This window comes from Rhopalosiphum padi, chromosome 2, assembly GCF_020882245.1.
Source record: "Rhopalosiphum padi isolate XX-2018 chromosome 2, ASM2088224v1, whole genome shotgun sequence".
Taxonomy (NCBI): Eukaryota; Metazoa; Arthropoda; class Insecta; order Hemiptera; family Aphididae; genus Rhopalosiphum; species Rhopalosiphum padi.
The window spans coordinates 59,424,024-59,449,324 of NC_083598.1; the positions used below are offsets into that span (position 1 = coordinate 59,424,024).

The following is a 25,301-nucleotide window of genomic DNA, read 5'->3' on the forward strand; positions in this document are numbered from 1 at the left end:
TATAAAATATTCATTTGTTTGTAATGTGTGTATACAATACAATTATTGTTTGTACAAATGTGTATAAAATTAATCGTTAATGTTTATATTATGAATAAGTAATATTATTTAAAATGTACGAGTATAACCATAATAATATTAAAAAAAAAAATAGCTATTTATAATATTGAAAATTAAATTGAGTTGGTTCTAATTGTAGGTTGTACTTGTTTTTTTCCCCAATAGACTTTTATAAATACCATAAATGTGGAATAATATTATAATATTAGGTAATAGGTATACCTAATTATTAACCTGAAGTAATGTCGATATCGTAAACATCAACTTTTTTTTTATCTTATTACGATGAACCAGTAAAATATAAAGTATATTATTATTATTTGTTTAAATTATAAAACGCCCAAAAGCATAATAGAGTACAGGTATAGATTAAATTAAGCGATAATATTTAAATATAAATATTATTTTACATACTCACAACTCACTTTAAAATTAAAATCCGACGAGAGAGCATAAATAATGTCTTAAAGATATCAATGATATCATGTGATATAAATTGCATTTTATATTATTATTATTACTATTATTGTCGTTTTTATACATGGTATAAAGCTATGCGGAATTGCGAAACATAACAAGCGCATGACAAATTTTTTGATCCGATACCACAATGAAGTTTTTGATTATCAGTTACAGACGTCGCTTCAGATCTCCTTACTACAAACTTTGGCTTCAAAGTAAATGGATGGCAGTACATGACATATCTTTCCACGGTCTTCAATTCATTTGAATCGTTTTCAACCGTCGAGGTAGACGGTATATTGACTTCGAGTCCACACATCGTCACTGTATCATCAGGAAATATAATATTCTTTGTAGTGCGTCCATTGATATCGTTGGTTATTGCCACTTTGTACGAGTTTGGTCTATTTGGTTTGGTAAAAACCAACCAGGCTGCCGGTTCTTTTGTGTCGGCGGCTCCAGACGTCGTACCTATGATGTTCGGCATCGGCATGTTGTTTTTTTTTCCAGCAGATCAACTAAATCATCAATTTCCCCGTCAATTTCTTCCGGCAATTTCGACTTGGATGCAACCACTGGAGTGCACTGTGTTTTTCTCCAAGATTCACATACCATAAGTCATAACTAGAATATTAGGCATCGAAACGTAGCATATAATATTCAATGGATCAGCGGAAACATAGTTTGTCATGTCTGTACCAGACAGGCTTTTTGATCCGTTTTGATCAATTAATAGGAATATGATGTCTTGATTTTGGATTTATACATAGCTGAAATACTAGCCATACTTGTACAAGTTGTACAGTTGATATTGTTCATCAGTAAATGGTGATATAATTAAATTATTTATAACTTTAATATATATAATATATATGTTTTGTAATATCTGTTATTAGACGTAAGTACGTTGTATGACTGAATACAATGAACTATAACAATATAACGTGGTATAAGTATGTAATAGCTTAATACTTGTAAAAACACTTTGAAAATGTATATTCTACGTATGCAGTCCAATATCATAAATAATAAAATACGTTAAGTTTCAAGTCCCCACAAATAATATGTTTAAGATACTTCAAAATAACTAAAATCATTATTCTTCATATAATATCTTATTTCGTCATAATTTTTCCTATGTTCACGTTCCACAGTGAAAAATATATACCTACCTACTATAGTACTACCTATACTAAATATTTTATTATTTTTCTACTTGTTTGAATTTATTTTATCCTTAATAATTGTAATTGAAATTTAATATAAAATATGAAATGTTATAGTTTAGTATACTTTATTTTTTTAATTTCATTAAGGGTGTTAGTACATAAACAATGTTAAGTGTATGGTAAAAATAATAGTTTGTCTTTCCAATATCATTATTATATTTATATCATGTCAGTATTATTTAATATCATATTTGAGGTGCGTGAGTTAAAGAATTTAGTTAATTTGGCCTTTTTTTTATTACCTCAGCATGCTGTAGTAAATCATTTTTACGTAATTTTTATTATAAAAATATTTAATTTTTGTATTTTTTTCTTACTTATTTTAAATTATGTATGGAAAATATGATAGTTATTAAGAAATAAGACATTTTTTTGTTTCATGAAATAAGTCACATACTTTGATTATTCTCTTTTACCAACGCACTCTTAAAACAAAGATAATGTTTGAAAAAAAGAGTGTTAGTATTATGTACTATAATATATAGGATAATGTATTATAATATTGTTGTAATTTATTTATTTTCAAATTGAATTAAAAAATTATTTTAAGTATAAGGCTTACCAGTAAAAATGAACAAATTTGATCAATAATTTTGACTAGATAATTTAAATCTGAAAAAAAAAATGTTTAATTTTTTTTCAAAATATATATTGTCTTTCGTTACTCGTTCAAACAATTTTGTAATTATAAAGTATAAAATACTTGTATTCTTTTAGTATTAAGTATTATTAAATAAGTAGTATATTTGTAAGTTAACAGTATAACGATATAAATGTAATATACTAATATATTAAGTAGGGATTGCGCACGAATGTATACATATGAATAGGAATACAACCGTAATGCATCGTCATAAAGTTATAACGTATGAGTCTCGGTTTGACAAAAAAAAAAAAAAAAAAAAAACAATAAAAATATAAAATAAAATTGAATTTACGGTGATTTTATTTTATTGTTGTATGTGCTTTTTATGATAAATCTAATGAAAAAATTTCAAATACGGTTGTTTTGTAATAAAATACGAAATAACTTCTCATATTGTACTTTAACTCAATAGTGTATATTATTATGCTGATTAGTAAAATTAGTCTGAACGCAGTCACGTAAGAATATAATATATCAAACTTTGTTGTCGTCGTCGTCGAACGAACAACGCTAACATAACGTTTTTTTTTTATTTTGTACTTAGGGTTATATAATTTAACTACTTACACTTACATTATTGTGTTGAAAAAGAATAAACACGTGGGTTTAACCCTTTTACCACCCCTTTCGTAAGGTTGTACGCTTTGATATCGGCCGTTTTTTTGAAACGCGACGGGCGCAGTCTATTATTATTATTACAACACTATTGTCATAGTCGTGACTGGCTCATTCGCGAATTCACGCCACGCGGCGCACGTCGACTTTTCAACGCGGTCAGTCGTGTTGTACTGCGTCAAACAATCGGAGGTACGATAATAATATTAAACCTAATAACCATAACAAAATTTTTTTTACACAATATCACATCTGACTTGTGGAATTTTTTATTTCATTAAATTAATTCTACTTTTTCATTATTGTATGAATGATAATGATAAGAATAATCGTGGTAAATTTTATTTATTTATTATACTTTTGTTAACACTCCGTAATGTTGGACAGGATAAGTCGCGCCGGGTGTGCACTACAACGATATTGAAGTATATTATAAAATTTTAGTAAATTAATTAATGATATTATACCGATATTATTCTTATCGATAATTTCTAGTGATTATTATTATTTTTATTACAATATAACGACTTACTTAAAGCTAAAATTGTTTATTATTGTTTAAAATTTCAAACGGCACTTAGATACAATTTGTAGACTTGAATGGACAATCGACTGTCAGTTGTCTTATCATCTCAATGTGTAATTGACATAAGACCTAATTAAAGGGAAATCGATTTGACATAGTCCCTGCTCAGTTATGTATTGTTTAAAAAACAATATAATACTGTTGATTTTATTTTCATAAATGACACTGGGTTTTTCGGTAAGTTTAAAAAAATATTCATACTTCTAAAATGATCTGTCTATTGTTCACATTTATAATGAGTTCAATATTTCAAGAAATATAATTTTAATCCTTCGCAATTTAAAGTGTTTTATGTTTTAGAGATTTTTTTTCTTCAATTTATAAACACGCAATACTGGTACACGCGATAATATCTGTGTTGAAATTTCGTTGTAATCCAATCATATAAACATTAATTGTTGTTGGTAAATAATTAAAATCAATAATCGAAGTTTATATATTATATGATATGTACCTATGTTTACTATATTTCATAAAATGATTATGAGTAATAATTAAAAACTTTAAATTAAATTTAAAAAACTAACGATTCATTTTTTTTTCTAATTCATAAAAATTAATAAATTTGACGTAATGTTAAACCGTTCACCGTACGTACACGCTAATAATTTTCGATGATATTTGTTTATTATTTATCAAAGTATTCACGTTTTCAGTCATGCCGACAATAGAGAAAATCAGATGTGCATGAGACACCCGTGTTCAATTCATAATGAACATTCGTGGGGCGGCTGGTGGGGGTGGCAGCGGCGATGGTTCCGGTTCACCTTCCGATGCCGGATACTCAGCCGCCCTAGTAGACGTTGGCCGGAAAATGTTAGCAATGGATGCGCTACAGCTAAGGCCGATCAGGACCACAGGGCCGTCGCCAGTCGCGCACAATGGCCGCTATTGGACACCAGACAAACGCAGAGACAACGCGGAAACGGTCAAATACATCCGGTGTTTGGTGCAGACCTGTGAGGCCATCAAGCCGTGGATCGCAACTGCTAATCAAACATCGTCGCTGCCCCAAACCCGGACCAAAGTGACGATGGATCAATTGCCGAGGATAATGCAAAAAGTAAATAATATGAGTTGGCACTAAGTATTTATAGACACTTGTCCGTTAGATGGGTAAGTAATAAGTGGATAATCAGTGTATGGAAATTTATTAGTGTTGATATATATGAAAACTGACAAATATAATGAGAAAAATAATTTTTTCTTGCCGATGTGATCACATTACAAGTTACGATCTGCCATACACCAGACAATGATTAACTATGGTACAGACAATATTATGATCTGTAAAAATGTACTCATGCGTTCTAAAATATTTTAAAATCTAAAACATGTTATATCAGAACATAAAAATATACGATTCAGTGAACATTTTTAATATTACTAAATAATGTCAATTTTTCATACCATCCTGGTTAAAAATGCAATTTTTATAAATCATGAACGTCCAATTTAACAAAGTAATAACGTTTAATGTGTAGTGACTATATTAAAGTAAAAAAAAAAACGATAAAACAACTACGCAACTGCTCTCGTAGTACGTATACTATTATTGTTGCACTGAAAAAATATTTTAATAAGCAATTAAAACATTTTCATAATCTACGGTCACATAATTGAATAAAATATAAGTGCTTTAGAACCACCAGCTTTTTATTTGAAATTTTGCACATCTTATCATCCTAATGATAGTTAAATTTAGCTAAATAGCATTAATGTATATTATATTACTGTATTAATATTATTTGTAAATCAACATAAAGAGTATATATTTTTTTATAAGTTATAACCTACATAATATGGTATGCTACTTATACATCCATATTCAAAATGAATACATTTATGATAAGTCATTGATAATATAAAAGAACAATATTGTATTTATTATAAGGTAATTGGTTATTTGTACAGATTTGAATATAGCATATTATATCGTACATGTAGATTTATTCAAAAACCGAGATTCGTATACGGTGGTAATTTACTTGAATATCCTTGTTCCTTAAGACCTTAACCCGGAAACAAAAATAATAGCCGCTGGTTTAACGACTCACGAAATCATATCAAAAAAGTTTGCCTAAAATCTATACTTTAGTCATGCAATAGTAAAAATAAGAAGCGTTTTTATTTACATTGCTTTTGCATGCCAACCATATAGGTAAATTAAAACATTTCAATGTCGTGTATAAAGTATGATATATATTGTATAAACATGCGTCAGAATATTATACAGGATGATACATTTTTCATTATCCTTAATTCCTTATGCGAATTATTATTTTTCTCATTTACCTCTATGTGATCGATTTCGAATGAATGATTAAGAGTAGATAGGTAAAACTGTTATATGAAAATCGTTCAAAAAAAAGTTTGTGCATTGTATTAAATCAAAGTAATTCGATAATAATTCGATAAGATATAATTCTATACCTCAAAGTTCCCAAGCAGCACTTAAGGTATCACGTCTGAGCTTGAAATATTGTTGTAATCAAAAAACAAAACCATAAAAATGTATAGGTATAAAATATTATAAAAATGCACAAGAAACGTAAAATCGTTCTCGAAAATATCGTACACGTGAATCGTAAATAGAAAATACGAATGACTAAATGTAATTTGGAAATGGTTTTATAACACGTTGAGATATAATAAAAATTCTGTAGGTAGCTAGGTTGATGGATACATGTCATTATAAGTAACGAGGAAAAAAATACACACTAAAATCAAACATCAAGAGTATAATAAATATTTCAAAATGAAACACAATCTATATGCGTGTAAATAAAAAAAAAAAAAAAATAAACAAATAACTATCCTATTTAAACAGTATACTACTACTAATAATAATACGCGTTGTATTACAAAGTAGTTTTAGATAAGAACGAAAAAAAAACAAAAAATTAACACGTCGACTATGATAATGTTATGGCCCACGCGTGCGAGCTCCTGTAAAGCGTCATGAACTGCGTCGGGATCGCGTGCGCAAATGGATAATATTATAATATAATAGGTACGTGTAGTTTTATATATTATGTTATGTATATTTTATTTGTTGTTATTATAGCCAACTTTTTCGTTTGCTGCAAATAAGTGCGAAAAATTCAAGGTCTCACGACATAGAGGAGCCATCTATTTGTATTTTAGTACGTGGAAAATCATATTATTATTGGCGGATACTTCAGTGGATCTTTTTACTACATATTAATGAATGCTATAATTTCTATTATCGTGTGGTTCGAATTTTTAAGTATTATCTAACAGTCCATTTTACAAAATATATAATATTGGAATAAAACGTAAAATTAAAAAAACTTTAAATCCTACATTTTAAAGACTCATTTATTAAAATGTATAAAAAAAAAAGTCTTTAAGAATAATTATCACTTTACTGACGAAGAAAATTTAAAAAATAGAAACTCTGAATTCGAGAACCTTACGATCGTATTTATAGAATAGAAACGCTAACTTTATACGTCGTAATATTAATATATTTAAGTCTGACGAAATGTATTATCTAAACGTTTTGACGTCGAGCGCATAAAGAGTACTTCCAGCTACCGCGTATCTATTTAAAACCGAAAATTACGTACCGCTTTTTATCGATCGTTGTTTACAATTTGTAGGCCCTACGAGCTTTTTAATTTCATTTAGAGATACCGAGAGAAGGTATCATATTTTCTGTATCACATTTTTTTGACGATAAAATAATATACGCAGATGGATCATTAGATTTTATCCTTATGTATTCATCGCTGGGTGTTAACAATACTTCGAATACCCGGCAAACGTTCGAATGCTTTCCGTTTTACGAGTAAATTATCCCTCTGAGCGCTGCACAAGTAAACCATACTAATATTGTATTCTACTGTGCAAAAGACGATTTAGGTTTATTCGTTTTTAGCACGACGTCCCGTATACTCGTCCAACCGACGGTGAACGACTGGTCGAAATAGCGTGTCGTAACTTTATCGGCTTGACGTTCGTCCTTATCTGTTTTTCCGTATAATCTCCTTACCTTTAATATTATTATTCAGCTGTTACGAGGTGCAGTGGATTGGGGAGAGTGGCGGCGCCACACCGTCCCCATAAATCACGTGTGGCGCAAGGTTCTCGGCGATTAAAACTACCTATGCATATATATATACACACACACTGAATATTATTATCATCATATTATATAATTATTATTATTATTATTGTAATATATTATACACTGACCTTAAGGGTATAATGTTCATGACCGAAAGCAATCATGGTAAAAAACGCGGAGACCTCTATTTATAAAATATATTATAACGTGTAAGATAATACATACCTCAACGCAAATTCGCCACCGTCGACCCTCTGCTTGCTAGTATTTGTAATATATAATATAATAATTGTTTTCTTTTTACGCAGGTACTCGGGAACAAGATCCGGAGCAACAGGGACCACAAGTTTGTCAACTACTGGACGCCCAGCGATTTCGTTAAAAACTGTTTGTTTTGGCACAACTTCTACAGACACTTTCATAGGTCAACCGAATTGGTCTTGAGTCCACACGTGAGTCGTTATATTGGGGGCGGGTATACGTTAATACATTAAGAAACAAACAAAATACCCAATATTTCATAAATCACAGGTAAAGCGACAAAGCGTCTTGTTTTTGTTAAAATACTTAAGTTTAGTATTAAAACATCCCCAATAATAGATGTAAAAGTTTATAATGTATCTTTTAATGCAATTATAATAATTAATTAATTGATTATAAATCAAATTGAAATGTTGACAAACATATAAAAAAATATGATTTCTCGATATATTGTGTTATGATTAATTAAGTCGAAAAAGAAAAATAATTTTTTTTACGCTTTAGTCTTATAGTGATATTATTATAGTGTTTCATGGTTTATAGGTAATTATAACATAACAAATATTATTATTTCCATTTCTTAGGATACTAAATACTGTGGAACTTCATTAAATCAGACCACATTAGACCAAACTTCGCTTAATCCGTACAGCCGTTTAAGGCTATTTTCATGTTTATTTTATTCTAAAATAATACCTACTAAAAACAAGTTTCACGAATTTTCCACATATTATTGCTATTATACCGCGATTAAATACTAATTACATATTATCATTCGCGTTTTCCTTTCTTTGCCTAACACTATTTATATATTTAATCCAGACTTCCATTAAACCGATCTACCTAAAGCCCCAATTAGATTAAGAAGGTTCTACTGCATTTGTATAATATTTGATTATATTAATTTTAGTTAATAGGTGTGATGTTTGCACAGTGTTATAAAAATATAGTTATTTGTCCCAAAACTCAAATTCTTATTTTTATAAGAATAATATGACAATTAGCATAAATTATAATACAAGAACATGAAAATAAAGTATTAAGTACTTTATTAAATTAAATATTATAATATATATTATTATTCTTTCTAAAATTAGATTAATGTAATTTAAAAAATAAATATTTAAATTGTTATCCGTCTTAGTTTAATTACACAACCATCATGATCGAAAATTTTATTTATTACTTTACTGTTGTTATTATAATATAAGCGTGGTTCGAATTGCTATCTCATTTCGTGGAAATCCGTTTTGTTATAATTTAATTCGCTTAAATGTGATTTAATTTCACACGCACCGTGATTTTCCACGAGGACACGCCCTACAAAAGTAAATCGAAATTAAAAATGGTAACTACACGAATATTCAAAATCGAAATAACAATATATATACGTTATAAAAATTATAATAATACTATAGAAATAATTGCATATCCATTAAACACCTCGCAAGAAGACAATCATCAGGATTTAGAAACATTAATGATTAAGGTTAGGAACTTAATATCCTTAAAAAGCTTAAAATATGCAAAATCACTTGAATATGTTCTAAAAATATTATGACTAATGGAACATTTATGTGATTAAAAACAACAATATTATGTTTGTTTTTCTGTAGACAATATGTATAGCATACGACTATATAGATCCTACACTACAGTAGATGTTTCGAGACTTATTATTCGTAAATTGTTTGATGCATCAATGATTTAGGATTATAATATTATATTTAAAAATATCCTACACATTTTTAATAAAGTTCATAATTATTATTATATATATTGTGATACTCGCAAAATACTAAATATCTATGTTGTGCTTACTAATTACTATAATATCGATGTATTCTGTCGCTTAACATTAACAATTCGGCTTTTATAGTTATGTGAAGAAGCGCAGAACTGGGCCAATCATTTAGCGCATACAGAAACGTTTGCTTATCAGAACAAAATAAATTACGGACAGAATCTGTTCTGCCGAAAACCGACGACAACCGAAATTGAAGGTAAATGTTTTCGTCGCAACACATTAAGTTATGGCCAGGGAAAAATAAATATTTTTTTTCCATATTTCTTTAACTGAACCATAGGGAAGGACGTGGTCCGTGAATGGTATTCGTCTTCAAGAGCTTACAAGCCAAGAAAGAATCCAAAAATGTACTCAGCCAACATAAATTCGGGTAAATACCGTTGATTTGCGTTTCGTTTATATTTTAACAAACATATTAATAGTTTCAAATGGCGAAAAAATATATATCAAGATATAAACTATTAACACTATATATATATATATATATATATATACACACAAATATAGGTCCTTTCACGCAACTCGTATGGTCGAACACGAAAGAGTTGGGCATCGGAAAAGCGTGCAGCAGGTCTGGTCGGATAATCGTAGTGGCCAATTACTACCCGAAAGGAAACGTAAACGGACAGTACCCCAACAATGTGCACATGAACCAATATTTTTTGCCCGCCAACAAGAAAAAATTAGAATTCATAACCAGACACGGAGAATAAAAATGCCGCAGCGACCCTAACAGACTATACGCTCAAATACTGTTTAAACGTCACAAAAGAAAATAAATATATATAAGCTGTGTTCGAATATTGCCGTAGGTAATGTAATTATTATAGTTTCGTGAGTTTTCACAGTAAATTTTCGCCATCATTTTTTGTGACTATATTTTATGTTTATGTACGTCCAATCAATCGGAGGACCCGACACGGTATTATTTTAACTATATTATACATACGCGACTGATCGATACGTATTGCGTTTTATATAATTTATATTATATAGTATATACAATACATATTAAAAACGACTGTTGTATTCTTAAGTCTTAAAAATTATTGTATTATTGTATCGAACATAGCTCTTAGTAACTTGTTTTTGAAAAATCAGTTACATGCACGTTAAAAATACGTTTTGTTTTTGGTTGGTCTAAACTTTGACATAATTTTTTCGTGGTGAATGTATCAATGTAAATGTTGTATTTATGCTCTTGTATAAATCTCAATGAATAACATACTCTTTTGAAACGAGAATGTTGCACTTCAGCCATTATGTTTAAATAATGATTTTAACAATATATTATTGTTATGTATTAAATGTTTACTATTAAAATGTGATATTATGAAGTTATTGAAGCAGTATTACCAAAATATTGAATCCTTTTTTTTTAACAATAGGTGTGTGCCATCTGATATACACTAGACTTATTTCTTAGTTTTGTATAGATGTTACTCCTAATATTCCAAAAAAATAATATAGACAATAATATTTTGTTAGAAATACAGTTTAATGTAAGACATATCAAATATATTAACATGAATAAATGTATTTAATAGTATACTATAATATTCATTAAATATGGTAATATCAATTGATTGGATAGTGTTCTGGGAATCATAATAATATGTATTTTTATATTGTAAATACTAAATAATATACTATATTACACTAAGATAAGTGAATAAAATCGAGTTCTCAGTAACTAATCTATTATCTTGTAAAATTGTTATGAAAATAATAAAATATACAATATTATAAAGGCGCATTATATAGGCAATATAGGTACATAAATTGGTATTAATAGACAATATTTTTGATTGTATTGATTTTAAAATCTACATATTATATTATACAGTATTATTTAAAATGTACACGATCAATAGTTAAATGCTTAAATCTTTAACTTTGAGGGTATTTTCTTATAGTTAATTGGATTCAGTTTTATTTTAAACAGGTTAAAATTAAAAATTCTCAGTATTTTTCAAAATAAACAAAAATTAAGGAAAAATTAACACAAAACTGGTTTTTAGAAAAATACATTTTGTTTCTTTGATGTATCATAAAATGAATAATTTTTAAATCAACTAAATAATTGACATTTTCAATACATTTTTCCTACATATATAACAATATATTTTGACTTTTATTAAGTTATTTACAGACATGCATAAAAAAAAAAATAAAAATAAAAATGTCTATGCAAAATTTTCTTCCGATGAGTAAATATCATATTCATTTTTAAGTGGATAATTGAAGTTCAATTTTGGACGAAATTTCATATTCAAATTTTTAATGATGAATGACGTTGTTAATTATATTATTATAATTTAAAAACATTATTCGTGAGGACTTAAAACGTTTACATATATTATGCATTTTTATATTCGCTATAACATTATTAAAATAGTTTAATATTAAGGTATTAAAAATAATTTATACTATGAACCTATCTACACTATTTGATATTAATTTAGTATCAACTCAAAAGTTAATAACAATGATATAATAATTATGTAAATAGAATATATATTATTATATTAATTAAATAATAATAATAAAATATACAATGTTTTTGACAAAAATTGAAAGATAATGCTAATAATAGTTAAATTAATTAATCTAACAAAAATGTCAAAAAGTATATCATAAAAGTATTTGTGAAAGACTGATAAACCGTTTCCATTCAGAATTATATTTTGTATGCAATGAGATTATATCATTAATTCAAATATGAAATATCTATTCAACAACTATATAATATTATGCAGCAGAGACGTACGACACCCATTTGCCAACTTTCTTAAATATTGTATTATAATATTTAACTTTTTAAACGTTATAAAATTTTTTTTTAATGTGCAGTCTTTTATTTTTTTTACTTAATTTTATATGTTTTCCTAAAATCTATAGTGTTTAAAAACATTTTTTGTTTTAAGTTAGGTGATAAATAAAAAAATTCAGTAAGCGATACCCATATAAATAAATACAGATCCAGTGATGATTTAACTAGGATTCTGTGTGATTTATGGTAGACTAGCCAATTAACATTGACCGTAGAGACTGTCAGATATAATACAGTTATTTGTATGAAATAGCCGAATCATGTATTCGATATTTATTTTAGAAATGTTAATTTTATTTATACAGTTACTTACAGTTTGAGTAATCGTTTTTAATAAAATATGGCTAGCTTGTTCTGCAGTAATTACTAATTAGACATCATGTTATATTTTTTATTTTTTTTTTGTTATTTATAGACATTTTACATTATAACATTTTTGTTTTTATATCAAAAACTTTTAAAAATGTTACACAGCTTTTTAATTTGTTTTACTAACAGAAATTTCTAAAATATCAAGAATATATATGAAAAATATATTCATAAATATTTAAATTTTCAAATGTTGACAAAATGGGATAATGAAAAATGACGATTATTGTAGTTAAAAAAAAAAATAATAAAATCATAGAGACTTGAATCTCTCTACGAAATTAAATGTATTGATACAAATATATATGAGTATAACACTATAATATCTAATGTATTAAGTATACTTATTGGCCAGTTAATAAATTCATATACGTATAACTTTAAATACAAATTATTAAAATAAAATCATATAAGTTTACTTTTAAAACATCTGAATCGTTTAGAAAAACGTATGATCATACCAAAAGGCTAAATTTAGGTTTTTGACAAAATGTTATTTTATTATAATTATCTCAGTTAAAAATAGCAATACATATAAATTATAAAGTAATCAATCCAATGGTCATAATATTGTACTATATTTTATATTAATTATTTAGTTTTTACATTAAAATAGTTTATTGATTATTGCGTGGGAGTCTAACTATTTCCAATCGAATTAATTTATACATTATTGTATTGTTTTTTAAATTATACTATAAGTATATTTACACAAATACACTTTGTTATATGGTTCGATTATGCGTGAGTTTATTATAATATATATATTTTTTAATTAATAATAGATTAAGTTTTCTTAAAACTTACAATATCCATCAAATCGTTTAAACATGATTATTAGAATAATATATAAAAATATTATACTGTGATGTTAAATTATGTATTGTACAACAAAACTATGCAAAGAGGTTTATATAATTTATCAGGTATCTATAATTTAATAATTTTTTCTCATCACTTTAAATATAAAAATAAATAATTCTTTGAAAAATACAAATATACCTTGTTAGAATTTATAGATGTTTGTGTGTGTGTTTAGTTATTAATATAATATTATAGATATTTAATGATAGAATAGCATAATCAACATTCGTTGTTTAAATCTATTTGTTTAACAGTAGTTCACATTATAAAAAAATGAGCTTGCAGAAATATTATAGTCAGTATTATAGTCGATCATTAAAAACAATAATGACTTACGTATTTGAAAAATCTATAAAAGCTGTTTATGGTGTAATATTTCATAGACTTTTATATATAGATTAAAAAAATCACACAGAATCGATATTCGCGAAAACGTACAAAATAAAAAAATAACTAACGTTTTATTTCTTTTCCGCATAGGTATGTCGTATATAATAGGTATATATTGTATATTATAAATATAAATTAACGTAAAACAGCATGGTATTACGGTATAAATTATATTATATAAATAAAAATTATAAAACGGTTAATAAATAATAATAATAATGACATACAATAATATAAATAAATTAGAATTGCCATCGGCGTATAAACAATATAATAATAATAATAATAAATACACATAAGTTAAACACGAGTTGGCTGGGTGGATAGTGGTGGGGAGGTGGTGTGTTATAAAATATAGTGATCAGCGGCGGCGGTCTATGATGGGTATGTAAATTGGCGTCTTGTCGGAAGTGTGTATGCGGTACACGACGTGGTCGGCGTCCTCGGCCGACGACGGGGCCGGCACGTGTTGCAGCCCCACGACGCCGCCGCTACCGCCCGCAGCTCCGCTACCGATGGACCGCCTGTAAGTGGGGTTGTTCTGACTGCCGGCGGCGTGCGTGTCTTCGGCCGTCGAGTGCGAGTGCGAGTACACCGGTTTGGTGACGATCTCGTAAGTGGTGCTCTTCGGCTCGGAGTGTCCGCCGCCGCGGAACGACGCGAGACCGGACAACAGCAGCGACATCAGCGCCGTCATCAGTGCCTTGCCAGCGAGCACGGCGATCGCCTTCATGCCGAGCGCCAGCAGCATGGCCCCGGTCACCCATCCGGCCAGCAGGATGGACTGCGCGTACTTCTGCTTCTTGCCCCTGCCTGCGAACAGCATCCCGCCAGGATGTTATATAAATGTTATCGTCATTACCGGTTTACATGTCAGCAGTACGCGTACACAATCGTAATATTATTTTCACAAATCACGTATATTATACTATAATATTTATATGTATTAATAATATATTATTGATCACACTTTGTTTAATGTGTGTATACAGCAGTCGTGCAGTGTTTTTAGCTCGAATTTAAAAAAGGAAATAAATACGTCATTTGACTTATGCGTTTTTTGAGTAATATATGCACCTCAAATATAACTTATAAACACTTCAAAAGCCAAGAACAAACTTCGAGTTTCTTTTATATAATTTACTTTGGTCCTGGTTCTAACGACGGAAAACAATATTTTTTAATTTGATTTTTTGATGCGAATAACTCGGATACAATAATATTTAATTGGGTGGACAAAATGAAGACGATATAGATTCTAAATACAACGAAATTGTTTTCTTTACAAAAAAAAAGCAAGATCAAATTATTACATTATTACGACTCTACTCTCGTTTCCTGGAATATGTGTACAAAAGTAGTTCTCTGCCAGAAAATTCGTCCTCGAATTCGTGATCGTACATAATATTTTCACTTATTTAATCGCCATAAATATAATTTGCCGAATAAGTTGTTTTTATTTAGTAACGCGTAAATATTAATACACGACATCTGCAGCAGTTTATAACGTTATTTACAAATTTTACACTTTTGTTTGTTTGGTTAAATTTGTTGTCATGTGAAGGTTTGATTTCTAAAAACGATTTACAATTTTGTTTGTATAATTACTTAATTTTACAATGATATCATAATTAATAGTACTACGATAATATTATATGACCTACTGGAGTCAGCTGGCTCTGATTTTTTTTTCGGTCAACCGACTTCCTTTTACGTTAAAAATAATCGCGACTATGTTGCACAAACGGAATAACACGAATGTAATATATATATATATATTTGTGAAAGACTCTATATTATGTTGATTGATGGAAATCGAGTTGTTTCAATATAGTGACTTTATTTAAGAATTTAACACAATATTTTGATGGGTTCTACAAACATTGCAAAAACCACGTAATCTTCCATAATTGTACTAATAGAAACTCCTAATGTATTTCTTTCAAAAATCAATCATTCTGATAGCTCTGTATAAAATCTTTCAATCTATTGTACAAATAGAATCGCGATTTTGTTGGATTATAATCCAATTAACTACCTATTACTATGTCAAGCGATAGTATCCGTAAATGGCGAGCGTGGTTCATAATTGAATTAATTTACGTTTAAATTAACAGTGACTATACCTATTGTAGGTATTTCGTTGGAATGCACAGGTACTTAAAAAATACCCGTTTTTTTACATTAGGTATATTACATTTATTTTCCACTTATCTTAATTTAATTTATTTTATTTTATAACCGTATATAATATTTTAAAATGTTTTATTTTCTAAAAACCAGAAAAATAATAAAAATGCTTAGTTTTTAATAATTTTAAATCAAAATGTTTGTTTTAGGTTTTAAAACATAGATTTAGAATACCTTGTACAGTTTTAAGTTACTAAACTCTAGTTTAAAACCTTTTATATCCTCGTTATAGATATTATAATAGATTATCACGATTATTGATGTTAAAATAATTATTTTTACATAGTAAATTAATTTATAGTTAGGTAATTATATTATATTAAAACATGTTAAGAAACCAGGAATCCAGCACGGTCGTATTATTTTTCAACGTAATTAAGTTACTTTTTTTTTTTTGATTGAATACTGAAAAATAAACATACATGCAAATACATTGTATACACACAGACAACAGTTCAAATGACATAATATTTCACAAAATAAATAAAAATTTAATTAAATTTAAAGTGTAAAACAGATAAAAACCATTCCGGAAAAATTATAAGATGGAAATGGTGTATTTTAAAATTGTGTATCATCACCTCTTTTAAGAATTTTTGGAGCTAGGCAGTAAAATTTCTTGAATATTTTTCGAGTTTTCAGACAAAAATTTGTATAGGAAATTTGACTACCATCAACAAATAAAACAAGTTACATACCCGATTGAATAGACGCGTCAGCAGCAGCCTCTCCTAACTTTCGGACCGACTGAACGGTCGCTTCGTCCAACAGCTTGACGTTAAGCGTAAGGGTGCTAAAGTATCGACCCAACTTGTCGACGAGCAACCGGTCAAAGGCCTCGGACGAGTCGCGGACTGTGTTTCTTTGCGCAGCTACGTCTCCACCACCGTTGTTGTCGTCATCTGTCCGATCGTGGTACTTTTCGCTGGAAACTGTCACGCCGGGCACCAGCGAGTAGCTGTTGTTGGCCCGCTCCAGACGGTCCACCAGATGAACCAGCGCCAGTTTTGCACACGTCACGTAGTTCTTGGACACGCACCTCTTCCACATGGCCTACATTCGATGATCGTGGTGAAAACACAATATTAACAATAACAATAATATATTAATGGCACGATAATATAAAAAAAAAGTATAACAAGAGACGACGTCTATCGATTAATATAATATAAATTATATATCGGATGTACTGTGCACTGTGTAGTAACATAATATAGTGCTAAAGGGGCGGCCTGCAGCTGCGTTTAGGCCTATAAAACCAAACAATAATAGATTTGATTTTTTTGTTCACGTTGGTTGAATAAAATATCGATCTTTTCCGACCGTCCAGAATATGTATCGTAGAGTATCGAACTATTATCCAAAAACTGTAAATAAATGGAATATTATGGTGCAACAATATTTTGGCAGTATAAAAGATTTTGTATGACATTTCTTCACAATTGGTTTTTAATGTAGAGAAAAACGCACCACCGTTAAAGTCAATTTTGTTCACCAATCTCTGAGGATGTTTTAGCATGATAAATTATATTATTTTTATTTATTTATTTATTTATTTATTTATTTGTTAACGGGCTGGGCCCTATTCAACAGTTTAACATAATACAATAATACATAATTTAAAATAATTAATACAATGACATAATTAAATTTAAATAAGATAATAATTACAGAATAATAAGTATAATAATGATAATAAAACAAATATAAAAATATATAATAATAAATGTATCAGTTTTGATGAACGGTGCTCTCATTGGCCAGCCGCATCATGCGGTCTAATAAATGCGGTCTTATTGTTAAAATAATATTTCAAATAATGCAAATAAACATTCAAAATTTGAAAAATATTTTTAAAGTTTTAAATATTCATTCAATATTGTAGTATCTGTCAGTAAACATGTATAATATTATGTATATCCCAATATATAACACGGTCCCCACATCAAAGAATCGAGTAAACAGAAATTCCTAGGTGACGGAAAATAAATAAAAAATTCGATCAACAGTGTTCGCGCGCAAACGCAATAATCGTCGTGTGAAATAATCAAATTGTCAGTCGCGAAAACCTGTTAACTCGGCACGCCGACGATCATTGTTCATTTTTGTCGGAATCGAATTTATTGGAAATTCATAACAGCTCGCATAGGACACACTACATGCACGCACAGTCCAGCTTCATTTCACCGATTGTCCTTAGTATTGGAAAATCAAACGCCCCTTACGATACGCATTATTATAGGTACGTGACAGGTACGTTCGATCATAATAATAATATAATGATGATCGAACACATACACACAAACGCACGATTTATGGACGACATCAATTTAAAGAATTTGTTAACGATTCAGTTTTCGCACGCATAAATATAAATATAATAATGTAGAAGAATCGGTGTTCCAAATAATTTCCATTAAACGTATGTGTGTAGGTAAATATTTTAATATTGATACTACAATATTGTATAATAAGATAGCTTCGATCGTTAACGGACACGTATATACCTCAAAACGAAAAACTTTGTCGTCGTTCTTCCCAGACTTCGATGCGACTTAGTTTTTTTTTCTATAAATTATAATGTTTGAACGAAAAACGTTTTTATTCATTATCGTGACACGTCTTAGAACGACCGTGAAAAAACCATTTAGAGATGATCCAAAGATAACAAATTATTTACCAAAAATACTTAATAAGCACCGCTGTTCCACGAATGCGTTGGTACAAGTGGGTCGAGAACTCATAAAAAAATAGCGTCCAAATTTGACGTTAATATACATAAAAAACTAGTCTATAAATAGGTGTATGCAAATAATTATGTACACAATTTCATTGTATATCTTATTAATAAATAATAATCGGCATCGATACATTAGGGAAGCGTTTCCCGGTGTGTTCCGCGGAACCTTAGGGTTCCGTGGGACAATCTCATGGGTTCCGCTAGATGTATGTGATTATTGAGAAAATTATTTTATACTATATTTGGTTTATTTTTATTATTAAAAATTATTATTTTAAATTATTTAAAAAAAGGGGGTTCCGTGAAACACAAATTATTTCTCAAGTATGCTGTGGTCGTAAAAGTTTGGAAACCGCTGCATTAGGCAATAAATATTTTGGTCGTTGCAGTGATCACGTTGTAACGTCTCGAGAAGAATAATTAGTGGAGTGTTCGAAAGGTTTTTACACGGAAAATCAATTAAGCGTTTCATCGTTTACGTATATTTTTCTTGCGGTATTTGACCGTGAGATGAACAATGTAATAATGTAATAATCGACAAAAACATTTAGAAAAACGCTCAGGACAGTCGCAACACGCATTGTCGTCCGAATACCTATGACGCGTGTGTTTGCAGCAGATCAGCGGGACATCGTGATCGTTGGATAGTTTTCATTCACCTGGAAATATGATGTATTTTGTTATAATGTGTTGTCTATTATGATCGCGTGTTCATAGCGTCGAAAAGAGTCGTCAGAGGAATCACCCGAAGAAAGCTGACACGCGTATTTTACTACGTACACTCAAACAGAAAAATCAATAGATATATATGATTAGGACGTGGAGAAAAATTACAAGAATATCGATTTGACGACAGCGGATAGGAAATTATAATGCTATGTATATATATATATATGTGTGTGTGTTGACGGTTTTCATTTTTTTTTTATTCCGGTCATTTGTTTTGTTTTGCTCAAAAATCGAAATCACACACACGCACGCACATCAATTGTAACACGACGTTATAATAATGGATACCTATACACGTTAATATTATAATCGGACTTCCTCACTGTAGTGATCGATCTCGACAATAATAATCGACACGTGTCTATTTATTGGAGGTGTTACATATAGGTACAATTTGTAATTGAATAACGGCCGATATATCGGATAGTAGTTGTATGGCTAGTAGTATTCACTCTTCGCCACCGCCGCCGGCATTATGGTCACGTATTTGCGACTGTGTATTGTATACGACCACATGAGTGTGTGACTTTCCAACCCAGATTTCGCGAACAAAAATCATTTGAAATCTATAATTTTTAGGTTAAACGATAACACACGACACTTCGTTTCTTCGACCGTCCGAATTCGAAACGCATCGTTGCCGGGACATATTATTTTATGAGTATGCCTCTAGCATTATAACATTTCAGAATCGATATTATGCGAAAATCGTTTCGGACCGATCGTTTATTGAAGACCACAGCAATAACATAACAAGACCGGATCTTTAATGTGGTCTTGAGATATATTTAAATTTGCAATGCAATGTTAAAAACATAGTATATATTAATATTTTAAAGACATACACGTAACATGATGATAGAGAATAGTTGAAATATGGTTTTTATTTTACTCACATGTGATTATTTCTAATGATAATCTTAACTAAGTGTCTTACTTAGTGATGCTTAGTATTATGGCGGAAAACTATTGAAATATTTCATTGTTTGTGACACAGTAAAAAAATAAAGAATAAAGGATAATATTTAATTTTAATTGGTAATGTAAAATAAGAATATAATAAAGAAAAAAGTATAGCATAAAATATTATAATGGTAAATGTCAATAACAGGCAACTTATTTTTAATTGCCGTAAAAAAATTATATCAAGTATATACGTATATATTAAATTTTATAAATCATGTGAACAATTTTTGTACATTTTGTGTTATGTAATATACCTACTATGGGGCACATTTGAACTTATTCGGGGGCATTGATTGAGAAACACTAGTTGATCTATTCAGAGTAAATGTAGTTAATAAGTTAATTTTATAAAATACATCTCCATTGTAATCAATATCCAGAAAAAAAATATTTTTTTAATACATTTTATGAATAAATCAATATAACTAATAAAAAAAAAACTTCTTTTTATTCATTACGCTCATAAAATAATATTATTTTATTTTTAATGTACCCATTTACTAAATAAATACGCATAAAACGATTCGTATGTATATTTCAGTATTATTTATAGTTACTTTAAAGAATAATATATCAACGATCTCACAGTTCTCAATGGTTTTAGTCGATTTCAATATTAATTAATAAATATAAAAAAGATAAAATATAATAATATAATTATTCATAGATATAAAGTTATAGAGATCTCAACTATCAATATTTGCTGTGAAATTCAAAAATATAGTTTGCTGAGTTTCCCACGACGAAGAAAGCCAAAATGAGATTAGATAAATGTTTAGATTATGTTAGGTACATTATAGTGATTAGAAAATTATCTTGATAATATTATAAAATTTAAATTACTTTGTTTTCTTTTTTTTAAAAAAAAAGAAAGAAACTACTTATTTTATTTTGATATTTTACTATAATTAGACTAGTACGAGCTATGTACGAGTATTCGATTTTAAGTGCTAGCTAAGGTACACAACTTGATTAATACAAAATAAAATACAATTGTTTAAAGGTTTGTGTTAAATCTATGTTAACTCGATAAACCTACGTTTACGATTTGAAAAAAAAACATCAAAATAAAACATCACGGTTTCGAGCTCAATAAAAAAAATTAATAAAACAAAATAAAAAATTATGTACAATTGAATTCAATATGGTAGAAAAAAATTCACCAACACAATACAAATATTATAATTTAATACAATTGTTTATTATTATTATTATGCCGATTTCATTTTTTCCACTTTAAGTGAATAATTGATAATATAATTTTTGTTAGAAAACGAATTTTAAGGCCTACACATATTTAAAGAAAATCGATACCTCCTAAAAAAAAAATTAGCCTCTTCTTCAGCTAGTATATGCTATTTGAAATATTTGAATGGTGTGAACAGTCCGCGCGGAACGATCGTAATGGTTCGTAATGGTTACAATATTATTATTATTGTTGAATTGGTCATAATACATGAGTTATTGTTATTATTGTTGTATTTTTTTTTTTTTTTTAGAAATTATACTTGTAACATGAAAGTGCCGATGTCGCTTTCGATATGTACGAAATACGATCAATGATCGGATCCGTATTCTATTGCGAGAAGAATAACGACGAGAAAACGGATTTCAATGTAATAATAATATTATATGTATTATGTATCATCAATAATGTTATATTTTCTATACCGTTGGAATCGTTCGTATTTGTACGTATTATGGAGGATTTGTGTTTGTCAAACCGATATGACTGTATGAAATAAATAAAGTGTTTAATAATCGGTTGATAACAATGTGAAAACTCGGTCCATAAAATAAGTCTATCAATCTAAAAATAAAACAAAAATGCATCGATGAAAACTAAAGTGAAAAAATCTGTTCGATACATTCATTTTCAATTGCAGAGCGTTGTTATAATTATTTCAGATACTATAATAATTTTCTATTTTTGTTTCTCGTTACTTTTTAACTCAACGAATTCACTCTCGAGGAGTCTAAATTGAACAATACAACCTGCTAGTTCGTAATATCGATGAAATAAAATGGAATAGTAGAAACATCAATTTGATGACATGAAGACACAAAACAAAAAGCGTTTATTTATATATAATATTACCGTCGAGTAATAATGATACTGTCCGTAGAACATTATAACTCTTGTCATTCGTTATACTGTCAATAATGTCTGGCTGGGCTCCCCGTGACTATATTATTATGAGAATAGTGTTACTGAAATACGTTCAGTCACTATAATAATATTATTATTTATTTTGTATATATGTCCCTTATTCGTTAAACCGCAATATTATTATATTTCCTATAATATATTGGAAAACTAAGGAAAAGTTCAACTTTAACGTTTGTTCCATCAACCGTCAATATATTTTTTGTTGGTGAATCGATATTATGATCTTTCAGAATAAACTGGAAAATAACACCGGACACATGATGTTTTAAATAACTTAACAATTTTCTCAGCGTGAGTCACTTAAACAACGCGTAAATTTAAACCATAGTCTTGTTAAACTGGTTTAATATTTCCTTTTGATATTTTTCTACAGTTACCTACGCGTGAAACGGCCAATTCGGTCGTCTCTATCATTTTTTTTTTTTTACAAATCATATTATCTATGAAATTATAAAAATGTTCTGGACGAAGATTACTAATTGGGCTCATAAACCGTGGGCGTTAATGTTACAGTTATCGTTTTAATACCCGCTGATGTATTATTTTGTCTAAAAAATCAAAAACCGTAGACCCTAAAAGCAATTTCCTGTTTTTCTCATACATCGAATTCGAAAATACTTCAATTTTCTGTACCCCAGTAATGACAAAGCACCGGTAAGTCACATACATGCACCCGTTTGTTGCTAAGTAAATCGTGATAATATTTAAAGGATTATTATATTTATTATCGTTGATAATTCACTCAAACCCTAAAAAAAAACCATACCGATCACCATTGTCGTATTGTGCTCGGTAATGGTCTCACATTGAGGTGTTTCTCACAGTATTTTATATAAATCATAATAATATTATGTACATAAATCGACGTTCATATTATTGTAAATTTTTTTCTTCTATCACGGTGCGCACATACTCAAATATAAACGTAATCCGTTCGAAAATCGATTAACGGTTAAATACATAAACGTAGATATTGTAAAATATATAGGCATAGTATAAAGTCTATAAATGTAAATATAATAATGTAACAACAGTCGTGCGTTTTCTGTTGATGTTTAATCTTGTTATTCGAGTGACCTAAAACGCAGTGTATTCAAAGTATTCGTATAGTTCAAATAATTACAATTAATAACTCAATATTCATTAATACGTGGGATATAAATTATACTATTGAAGAAATATTTTTGTAACCAACGAAAAAATCAAAAAAATTAATTTTGAAATCATTTAAAATTTAACCTTAAGGTACCTATATAAACCTATAACAATTGTATACTTTTATTGTATATATATATACTACCTGGAGGTTTAACTGTGAATTCCTATCCATAAAATTATGATACCACGTGCACAGAGAATCAGATGTTTTCATCGCCCATCAGGATATTAAATAGTTATTACGAAATATAACAGCATGTATACGTACTTTTTTCATGCTTTCAGCTGATCCATTGTAGGATCTGGAAAATGTGGTAGCTGTCGGGTTGACGGAGTTAATATCAGCAGCTGACTGGTCGGATGCTGCTTTTTCCGGTGATATGGGGGCATCGGAGGTAGGTTGGCCCCGAGTTACGGCCAACGTCAACAGCACCAAAGCGGTCATCAACACCGCGGAATCGCGGCGGCCGTACATGACGACGGTTTGATGTGATTTGACGTATGATATTGTGCAATTATAGACCACAAGATTGACCGACCTCGTGTGGGTGCGATAAATAACGTCACATGTACACGACAATGTTATAATTTTATGACGTCGCGTGTAATGTTGATAAATCGCGTGCTGTCTATATACCACGGTTGTGAGCGGAGGGCGATCGAACGCTGCGACGGTCGCGAGGTTGTGTGATGCGCCGGGACGCTGCGAGATCAGTTATAGGCGGACGAGCGTGGCCGGCGATTTGGGTCGAGCGTCGACTGTCCATCCCCCCGCGTGAAAAACCTCGGTAGGGAAAACGGCCGTGTGCATACCCACTCATATAAACACTACAATATATCAGCATATTTTTATAATAAGAAAATAATGTACATTTTAACAACTTATTCGTATGGGAAGTATGGTATACGATGTGTATAAGTTATAACTCAAAAGCAATTATTACAAATGTTTAATAGATTGTTCAGAAACTTGATCTTACAAGATATTATTCAATTTTATTCACTAAATTATCCGATTAGGTACCTACTGATAAGCAGAAATTAATTAATACATTTAAGCATTTAACTGTAACTATTTACTATATGTACCGTCTAATACTGCATTAAGCAATGTCTTAAGTATAATTCAGCAG

At 29.2% G+C, this 25,301-nt stretch overlaps 2 protein-coding genes across 6 annotated transcripts; one reads left to right on the forward strand and one right to left on the reverse strand.

Moving 5' to 3' along the window:
* The first annotated feature begins 3,102 nt into the window (after positions 1-3,102).
* Positions 3,103-11,105, forward strand: LOC132922776 (uncharacterized). 5 transcript variants are annotated; one of them, XM_060986466.1, is made up of 6 exons: positions 3,103-3,204; positions 4,255-4,661; positions 8,000-8,143; positions 9,832-9,955; positions 10,040-10,129; positions 10,267-11,105. In XM_060986466.1, exons 2-6 carry the CDS (start codon positions 4,311-4,313, stop codon positions 10,470-10,472), a joined length of 915 nt encoding a protein of 304 aa, XP_060842449.1. In that variant the 5' UTR covers positions 3,103-3,204; positions 4,255-4,310; the 3' UTR covers positions 10,473-11,105. The 5 variants fall into 5 exon arrangements, with proteins under 5 accessions (XP_060842449.1, XP_060842450.1, XP_060842452.1 ...); XM_060986467.1 differs by lacking the exon at positions 3,103-3,204 and adding an exon at positions 3,213-3,437; XM_060986469.1 differs by lacking the exon at positions 3,103-3,204 and adding an exon at positions 3,213-3,346.
* A 2,412-nt stretch (positions 11,106-13,517) lies between these two features.
* On the reverse strand, positions 13,518-24,885 carry LOC132922153 (uncharacterized). Its single transcript, XM_060985507.1, has 3 exons — positions 24,437-24,885; positions 17,104-17,458; positions 13,518-15,028 (listed from the first exon to the last, which is right to left on the reverse strand). The coding sequence occupies exons 1-3, from the start codon at positions 24,641-24,643 to the stop codon at positions 14,577-14,579; spliced, it is 1,014 nt and encodes a 337-aa protein (XP_060841490.1). The 5' UTR covers positions 24,644-24,885; the 3' UTR covers positions 13,518-14,576.
* Between the last annotated feature and the right edge of the window lie 416 nt (positions 24,886-25,301).